The sequence below is a fragment of the Pavona decussata genome, unplaced genomic scaffold (assembly GCF_977016875.1).
Source record: "Pavona decussata unplaced genomic scaffold, jaPavDecu1.1 SCAFFOLD_18, whole genome shotgun sequence".
Classification (NCBI taxonomy): domain Eukaryota; kingdom Metazoa; phylum Cnidaria; class Anthozoa; order Scleractinia; family Agariciidae; genus Pavona; species Pavona decussata.
In genome coordinates this window covers 65,001-75,000 of record NW_028145441.1, presented here as the reverse complement: position 1 = coordinate 75,000, position 10,000 = coordinate 65,001, and the positions used below count along the sequence as shown (strand labels likewise).

General features: G+C 38.4%; 2 protein-coding genes across 2 annotated transcripts in view; both read left to right on the top strand.

The window, feature by feature from the left end:
- LOC146487104 (uncharacterized) overlaps positions 1 to 10,000 on the top strand; it is a 201,041-nt gene that overhangs the window by 138,353 nt on the left and 52,688 nt on the right. The gene's annotated exons all lie outside the window — the stretch shown is intronic.
- The window catches only part of LOC146487106 (uncharacterized), an 18,010-nt gene continuing 17,709 nt past the window's right edge, over positions 9,700 to 10,000 (top strand). Inside the window, exon 1 of the mRNA XM_085089318.1 lies at positions 9,700 to 9,778. Within this exon, the coding sequence (XP_084945444.1) occupies positions 9,700 to 9,778 (79 nt within the window). The remainder of the gene's footprint in view (positions 9,779 to 10,000) is intronic.

The window sequence follows — 10,000 nt, the reverse complement described above, 5'->3', positions numbered from 1 at the left end:
TCTGTTTGTTTATGAAATCGTCAATGGCTTCCTGGCTTTCGCTGATGCTGATGATTTAGAGGTTTCTAGATCTTCGAGATAGTAAAATTTGCTTTGTAAATGATATTCTTCTTCGTCCATGTTGGAATCAGTCATTTGAGTAGTTTCTTTGCGAAGAATGAAAGTATTTTCAGGTTTTGTTTTCGCAGTTTTAGCTGCAAATTTTCAAATTTGCCGCTGCGGTCTTAAACAAAAATACGCGGCTTATGACTGTTTCCATGGAAACGGTCCGTATGGTAAAATCCCGACCAAGAAAGATCCAATCAGAACGCGCGGATATACCTCAAGACTATCTTGCCATATAATAAATACACATAATAAATCTCTTTCTAGCAAGAGCAGATGCCTTTTCCGGGTTTTGCGCAAAGAGCGGGGATGGTGAAAGTGGTGGTGGTGGTGGGGCGGGGGGACTCTCATCAATATTAGTGTCGTCATGGGTGAAAAATTTTCTGGTGGTGCTTTTTTTTGTCGAGGAAGTGGGTAAATGGGGGCAAGGTCGTTAACAGATTTTTGCATGAACGTTTGTCTTGGTTTTTATGCGATTGAAATACTTTTGGCGAGAGGAGAGAGGGAACGCCTTCCGTAAAGACCCCCTTCGATTGATTTCTGCACATCGATTTCAGTAAATTCAATTTCGTTATCCTGCAAAAACTGTTAATTCAGAACTAGCGACCAGAAAATGATGCAAAAAGTATGAAAAACATAATCTCGGTAATGACAACAAAAATTTGCAAGAGAGGGGAAAAAACCTCAAGAAAGGGAATCGAAACAAGTACTGTAGATTTTGTGACATAAACTTGGGCCTGTGGGAAGAACACTGTTGTTTAAAAATTCACACTCGTGACAACGAGGGAGGAAAGTGCCAGTCTGATTTTGGCCGAATGTCATAGCACAATCGGGCTTCCATAAACAAAAACAAATTATCAGAGTGTGCATAACATGTAGTCATAAACTGAGAAATGCAGCAGAATTTTACCGGTTTGCTAAGGAACTGGTTTCTGCCACTGAATATATGAACCAGCAGAATCGAAGAAAAAAAATACAGCAGTTTCATTCAAAATTGCGCTCTGACCAGAGCAAGAAACAATATGAAACTGATTTTTTTTATCCATTAAGTGACACGGGAATGCTCGGAAAAGAATCCGAGTACTCCTATCAGGAGTCGAACCTAAGACCCTCTGATTACTAGTTCGAATGCTCTACCACTGAGCTACAGAAGACTCGTGGGAGCGAAGGTAATTAAAGTATGTTCATGGGACAAACGTCTGCACACTGCTAGGATTGGAAAGTCATGTGTGGCATACGCGCAATGGAATAAATGTGATGGAATATTTTGAGCCTGGTGAACAAACGGGAATGATCCAATCGCCGCCCACCGTCAGCCCTTCTCTCGTAGGTCATCTTCCCTTCTCGTTTCCGTCATCATGCATGAAAATGTAAATTGGGAAAATTTTACTTTCAGCTATGCAAGCCAGCAAAGTTGCAACAGCAGGAAACGTCGAGCATTAGGCTGTTGGACAAGGCTGAACTGATGCTAGTTGAAAGAGCTGAATTGATCACGGCTGTATAAAAATATAGACAAGAGTGTACCCAAATAAACGGATGGATTTTAAAAATACAGTATGCAAAATATAAAAGCAAAAGGCACTCTACTAATAATAACGCCTTTACGATCTTCAATATCCTGCGCCAACGTGTCACAATCCATCCTGTCAGTTTATGTTAGAGCTAATATATGTGTATCCTCTTAATTTTTGTAGTTAAATTCTCCCAAAACAAGATTGGTAAAGGTTTCTGAAGGAATGCACTCATCCGCTCTATGCATGTCCTTCGGGTCGACCTGCGAAGTAAGCCTACGAAGCAAGCGTTTCCGTGAAGTTTTCTGCGTTCCGTATTTTGAATGCGCGTAATTTCTGCGCGGTTAAACAGCGAAAAAGGTACAAACGGAATTGCTTGCTGCATAGGCTACCTGCGAAGTACTGAGAACAGCAATTGTTTACAAAATAACTGAGAGAAAGATGTATTAATTTTTGATTAATTAGTCAATAAACCCTTTTCAGGCAGCTGGTACTGATATCGCAGAATAAAGACTAAGGGTGAAAGATTGTCCCAAAAAAGAACCGTTGGCCGAGAAGCAAAGCTTCGGGGGTAGCATTGAAACTTTAAGGACAATATTTAACCCAATGAAATTCTCTTCCGATATACCAACAAAACGGGAAGAGGATTATTTATTTTATCACACTACAATAGGCGTGCTTTAGCGTATAGAAGAAAAATGAAAGCCTATTTGGTTTACAAGATTTCATTAGACTGTGTTCCAATTACAGCCGTTTAGGACCTAAAACTGTAACGTTGTTTCTTTGTTTCTCTCTTGCAAAATATCAGACGGCCGCTATATATCAAATCAGACGACTGTTATCGTCACGTAACCAATGTCCGATCCCGTGCCACGTGACGCCGTTTTTTGTCCACTGCGAACTCGCGCAAATTAATTGGCGGTTTGTAACACCAGACAAAATTTTAAATTTTCCTTGCTATAAACCTAACATAGGGTGAAAAACAGTTTATACTTTCCTCTAATATTCGTTTACATGGACGTTTCACTTTCTTATGAAAAAGACAGGCCAAAGTCGTCACTAGCTGATCAAATATTCGTCCAGCTGCATTTTAACAAAATGATTCCAGTTTCCTTTGTATCATTCAGGGATTGCTTGACAACCAATCGTCTAGTCTCTAAAAAAAAAACACTCTAGAGACGTTCGATTGTAAATACAAGTTCACAACGCTTTGATGCTTTAACATATCGGTGAGGGTTAGAGTGAGCGTCATAATTGCAAACATGTTCATTTAACGCCGTTAATTGAGAAGACGCAACTGCATTCTACTTTCAGCTATTTTAAGACCAAAATCGACATAAAACAAGAGAGGATCGATCCTCTCTTGACATGAAATTAACTAAATGAGAAAGAACATGCGACCAGAACCAAAATGGATAAACAGAGGATTAAACGGCTTAGCGGCTTGATCGAGCACGCAAGCGTGTTTTTTTATTTTATTTTTTTCTTCGGGAGGACATATCAATCCAAATGAATTCCCCTACCCCGCCACTACCCTGCGAGAGCTGACGCCACTGCCTTCTCTCGTAGGCTATCGCCTGGTTCGTTTCCGCATTCGTGCATGAAAATTAGAGCTAATACCTTTGCATTCAATTAATTTTCGCAGTTAAATTCTTCCAAAACGAGATTTATAAGGGACTCTTGAAAGAATGCGCCCATCCGCTCACTGCATGGCCTTCGGGTCGACATGCCAATTTTCCAAGCAGTAATGGTTTTACAAACAAATTTCGAGAAAGCTGTGCGTAATTAATTTGTCAATAATCCCACTCAGGGGACTGGTATATCAGAGGAAACTGCCCAACGCTTAAAAATAAACAGTTGGCCGAGAAAACACAACCAAAACATAACCAAGGTATCGTCTATTCTGTGTCCAAAGACACTCTAGCGACAATCAAGTTCACAATTTTTGGAAACCTTAACATATCGGTGAAGGTCATGATAGTGAGCGTCATGACTGGAACAGTGTTCATTTAAAAGCATCACCAGCTGAGAAGATACAACCATATTCTACTTTCACCTATTTTAAGAGAGGAATCGACATGAAATAATCAAATGACAAAGAACATGCGACCAGACAGAAAATCAATAAATAAATGATTAAACGGCTTAACACTTGGTCGAGCACGAAAGCTTTTTAATTTGCCGTTACGGTATATCAGGGAGGGGAGGGAAAGGAGGGGAAGGGGGTAATCTATGGGAAATGTTTGAATGAGGAAGCAGGATCTTTGATGTGAAAAATACTGGGATATTAGTGTGAACTTGTGACGCTAAATATTTTAGTTAAGTCATATTTTATTTTAAGATTTAGGTGCGCGAAGCCAATAATAAATTTTCGTGACTCAGTTCATTTAGTTCCTTTATTCTAATTTGCGCGGGAAACCTCCTGTTAGTTAGCTTACAAAAAGGATGCGTTGAACATAAAACGAATTGGAACTTGAAGAGGGAGCATGAAATTAGTGTTGCCTTTGTTCAAGATCCCAGATACTTGCGGTACCTCTTGAAAGAAGCTAGTAGAGTTGTCCAAACAGCTTCTACGTACTTTCTTGTAATGTTTACTCACTCGGCCTTTTTGCTTTTTTTGTTCTTTGGTTTTAGAACGAGAATGGAAGAGGTTCGTCACTTGCTGATCAAATGTTTTCACAGCTGCGTTTTATCAAAAATGGTTTTACTTTCCCTTTCGTCCTTCAATTGGAAACCTTAACATATCGGTAAAGGTTAGAGTGAGCGCCATCAACTGAGAAGACAATCATATTCTGCTTCTGCATATTTTGAGACCGGAAACGTCCTGCAATTAATTACGTAAATGAAAAAGAACGACATTCGACCAAAAAGAAAATAAATCAATATTAAATAAAAATTAAGCGGATTGACGCTTGGTCGTGCATGCAGGCTTTTTTTTTTCATTATGGCACAGTACAAGCGACTACCTTTTCTCTCCGCAATGGCTCAGGAGAATTAATTTGTCCGAAAAATTATCCCTCTAAAAAAAGTGATAACACGACGGCACTTGGTTGTTGAAGAGCCCACACTCTTAGAAGGATAGTTTGTCCTCAAATCCATCTATATAGACGGATAATGGGGCTTATAAAATTAGACGATTTGCCCGTCTAAATTATAAGCGACTCGTTCACTTACAGACGCGTAACATGTTCAAGATTGATAATCTGTCAGACAGGAAACTGAATTTTCAGGACCTGAAAATGGCCCACACATAATGGGTGACTTAAGATCAAAAAGAACAGTCAAATATGCGTGTGTTATTTCCGGCACGAAATTATTAATATAACAATAAATACATTTATTGCCATTTGAAGAATTGAAAGAAACCGACAGACTATGTATTAAAAATTTGTTCGCGTCCGTATTATTATTACTTATTTCAAAATTTTATTTCTCTGTATAGAGCATTATAACTGCATATTTTTCATTTATTAAAGTACCGAAGATAAATGTGTCGTCCGACTGCCAAAGCCCACTTAAGATAAGTTCTCACTTGGGTCATGCCATACCCCGCAAAAACGCGAGCTTGTGCATATTGGGAACAGCAGTAAAGTATATATTCTAAGAGATGGTTTACTCTTAGTTGTGAAACGTCTAACACAGAAGAGTGGATAGGCGATTCACATAGAAACTCGACATTCAGTCTTGCAGCACTGCCGATAATAATTATGTGGAATATAAGTCTGCGCAAGCAGCCTCGAAAAAAACCCCGTAAATTTAAGCCGCAGACGTACGAGCAAAGTGGATCGACAAAAATTCACTCGGTCGTTCATTTCAGTTTTAATAGAACAAAAGCTTTTCGTGGCTACATTACCACTTTTCTCGACGCTCGTACAAAGGACTGAATAACATCCACATACCAAACAGGAAGTAAAAACGTTTAACATAAGGCACTTACTGGCCTGTGTAACAGCGAAAACGTACAAAATCCATCAGATGTAACGCAATTGACTACTCTTTCACTTTAAACAGCCAATTACAAACAGTATGAAACTTAAGGTTTCTTTCAGTGCGAAAATCAATAAGATATTGAGGTTTGTGGGGCTTTTTGTTTTCGTATTGAACAGGGGAAATATTCCCTGCACATGGTTAAACAAGAAAATTTGTCAAAACGGCGGAATTAGTCGTGACCCAATCAGAACTTGAAGGGGATTTCAAAATTATACTGCAGGGCAGACCATTTGGATGAAATTATTTAAATTATTTCAAAGAACCGTGATTTACAACAGTGTTAATTCTGGGCTGCATTTAGTTTGTTGCAAGTTTCAATTTAGTTTAAATGTTTACTGTTATTGATATACTAACTCTCCCTAAACATGTCAATAATTATCGGGCTATTACTGATTACGCTATTTTGCCCCCCCCCCCCCCCCCCCCAAAAAAAAAGGGATTTGAAGGAGGGGAAGAGAGGATAGCAATCCCTCAGAAAAGCAATGAGTTTGTGAATTTTCTTTTCGAGAAATGATATGGATCGTAAAATTTTGGTCTGAACATTTGAAAGCGGACATGATTCTTAAAGTCTAACCGATCTGGACTGAATTGAAAGCGAACTGAATTTTAGAAGCCAGGTTGAAAAGGGGAGCCATTCATAATTTCCTATGCCGTCTCTCGTAGGCTATAGCCTTGTTCGTTTCCGCCATCATGAATTAAAAGTCGAGCAAAAACTTTGCATTCTCTTAATTTTCGCGGTTAAATTATTCCAAAATGAGATTTATAAGGGTCTCTGGAAAGAATGCACTGCATGGCCTTCGGGTCGACCTGCGAATTTGCGAAGCAGAAATGATTTTACAAACAAACTTCGAGAAAGCTGTGAGGGATGAATTTTTAAATAATCCCCTTCAGGAGACTAGTATGTCGCAGGAAAATCACCAAGGCTGAAAGATTGTCTGAAAAATAATCAGTAGGCGGAGAAGCAAACCTCCCAGGGCAACTGCTAAACTTTGATGATAATCTTTAAGCCGAGGGCATTATGTCCTGCTGGATATACCAGCAATCCCGAAAGGGCTTTCTTTACAGAATCATTGCTTTACTTAGGAAAAGACAAAACAACTAGTGATGGCCTCTGTGTGATTGCAGCTAAACACATCCAAGCTATCTTGTTTGATAGTTGTTTCTTTGTAAACATAACAATAGTAGAGTTTTCCAAACAGCTTCTATTTTCTTGTAATATTCACTTATGTGGCCTTCTTGTTTTTTTTTTATTAGAAAGAGAATGGAAGAGGGCGTCATTTGCTGAACAAATGTTTTCACAGCTGCGTTTTATCAAACATTATTTTACTTTCCCGTTCGTCTTTATGGGGGTTTACGAATCTAAAACATTACCAAGCCATCGTTTATTTAGTGTCCAATAAAACCCTTGCGACGATCAAGTTCACAATTCTTGGAAACCTTAACATATCGTTGAAGGTTAGAGTGAGCGTCTTAATTGGAACAGTGTTCATTTAAAGCCATCAACTGAGAAGACACAATCATAGTCTGCTTCTACATATTTCAAGATCGGAAACGACCTGAAGTTAATTATAATTACATAAATGACAAAGAACATCCCACCAGAAAGAAAATCAATCAATAAATAAACATTAAGCGGCTTGACACTTGGTCAGTCGAACACGCAAGCTTTTATTTATTTATTTATTTTTTTTTTGTTCCATTATGACACAATACAAGGGAGGGGAGGGAGGGAAGGAGCTTATCTAGAGGAAACCGCTTGTATAAAGAAGCAGGACCTCTGATTCTCAATGTGGAAAATATTGAGACATAAGACTGAACTTAAAAGAAACTGAATTTAGAAGTCTGGTTGAAAAAGGGTCCATTTTGGATTTCATATTCGGGAGGACATTCCCAGGAATCCCCCTACCTCGCCGCTGGCCTGTCAGAGCTGACGCCATTGGCTTCTATCGTAGGCTACCACCAAGTTCGTTTCAGTCATCATGCATGGAAATGTAATCGATATAAAAAAAGGTAGATGCTCTACTAACAATAACATATTAAAGATCCTTACGTCGACGTGTGCACAATGTCTAATATATTTGCATATTACTTCTTAATTCTCGCGGTCAAATTCTCCCAAAACGGGATTAACAAGGGTTTCGTGAAGGAATGCACTCATCCGCTCACTGCATGGCCTTTGGGTTGACCTGTAATGTTGCGAAACAGCAATGGTTCTACAAACAAACTGAGGGAAAGCTCTATACATGAATAAGCCAACAAACGCACCAGTAAGACTGGGTTTTCTGAGGAAAATGTCCAAGGCTGCAAGATTGTCCGAAAAATAAACATTTTGCAGAGACGAAAACTTCCGAGGACAACTGTCAGTGATACTTTGAGGTTAATCCTTAAGCTGAGGGCATTATCTCCCGCTGGATATGGCTGCAATCCTAAAAGGACCTACTTAACTGAATCTTTACTTTACTGTGGAAAAGACAAAACAGCCAGTGATGGCCTCTGCGTGATTGCAGCCAAATTAACCAGCAAGCTAACTAGTTTATCGTTGTTTCTTTGTTTCTCTCGTCGAACATTTTGTGGCGACTGTTATCAAATCGGACGACTGGTTATCGTCTGATAACTAAAGTCTCATTGGGTACCACGTGACGTGTTTTGCACAACCGAACGAGCGGAGATTGGTCGATGGGTTATAACTTCAGAAAAAAGCAGTTGTCCTCTGAATATAAACATAACATAAGGAGAGTTTCCAAAAGAGTGTCTACTTTCTTTTAATATTCACTTACACAGCCCTTTTACTTTGAAAAATACAGGTCAAAGTTGTAACTTGCCGATCAAGTTTTCTCAAAGCTGCGTTTGATCAAAACTGATTTAAATTTTCCTTTTCGTCCTTTAATTGGGTTAACATAACCAAGCAACCGTTCTTTCCCTGTCCAAAAAAAAACCCTAGCGACGATCGTTTGTAAATACAAGTTCTCAAATTTTGCTAGTTGTAACATATCGGAGAAGGTTAGATTAAGAGTCATAATAATGGAACAATGTTCCACTGAGAAGACCCAGCCATACTCTACTTTCACCTATTTTTAGCACAAAAATTGCAATTAATCAAATGACAAAGAACAAACGACGACAAAAAGTCAAGAGATTACAGATTAAATGGCTTAGCACTTGGACGAGCACGCGAGCATGCATTTTTTTTATCACAATAGAGGGGAGGGATGGGAGGGGAAGGGGGGTAATCTAGGGGAAACTGTTTGTATGAAAAATTTAAGACCTCTGATTCTCAATTTTAAAAATGCCGGAACACGGAACAATAGGAAGTCTTTCAATGAACAAAAAATAATTGTTTGGCTCTTAATACTTATCGATAAGTATCTTAATATACGGTTGCAATATTACAAAACAAATGAAGCGCTCAGTCTCATCTAACATGGATCATAAGAAATTTCACACGATGACCTTCATTGGATATGAACGGCCAGAGTGGATGTCCAGATGTTCGTTCAATTTTAAGTTCTGTTTAGCAGTTGTTCAATGCTGGGCCATCTTTGTTTTCCATCTACCTAATTCCTCTAGCCGAAAGTCATTCTCACAACAAATAATTAATCTAATTCTATTCTTTCCTTTTATTTAATGATAGTTTTCTTTATTTTATTTATTTCCACAGAAAATTATGTGAATAAATTGTTCAACGATAATTTTTGGGTAAAGGACGATCGTTCTAAAATGATCAATTGCTGGAATTTCGATAAGCTAACTGCAGTTCAGAATTTCCTTCAAATAATAAAATTAAATAATGAAAAAATAAATAAATAAAGACAACTGAATAATTGCGATGTTGGAGGGGAAGGTGGGGAAATACCTCATCCCCTGTGAACGTCCGAGGGTTAAACAGGCATTTAAAAAAATATATTAAATTGAAAGGAGCCTTTTAAATCTGACGTGTAAGGGTTACATCTTAACCTATAGATAATGGATTTCCACTGGAAAACACTTTAAATGGAGCCAGAATAATACATTCCTGAGCATATAAATATGATGATGACGAAAACGTGTTTCATTTAACATTGCTGCTCGAAGGTTTTCCTTCAGCTGAGGTAAGATGTCTGACGAGCGCGATCTCCCCCTCCACCTTGGCTTTGTGTTATTTACAGTTGTGCTGCTAATCCAAGGCAATGAGGGTAAATTGAAAAAAATCAATTTGCTTTAGTTTTAACATTTTTCTGGTATATTTCGTAATTTTGTCTCTTAATTATAGCTAAAAGCGTAACAAAGGATTTGTGGGTGGGGCAGAAGTAGGTCGCTGTGGAATTTATCAGATGAAAACAGTGTTTTCGGAGATAGTTTAGATCTTTAAACCTTTGTTGAAAGCAAATATTGCACTTTTTACAATTAATGGTCAC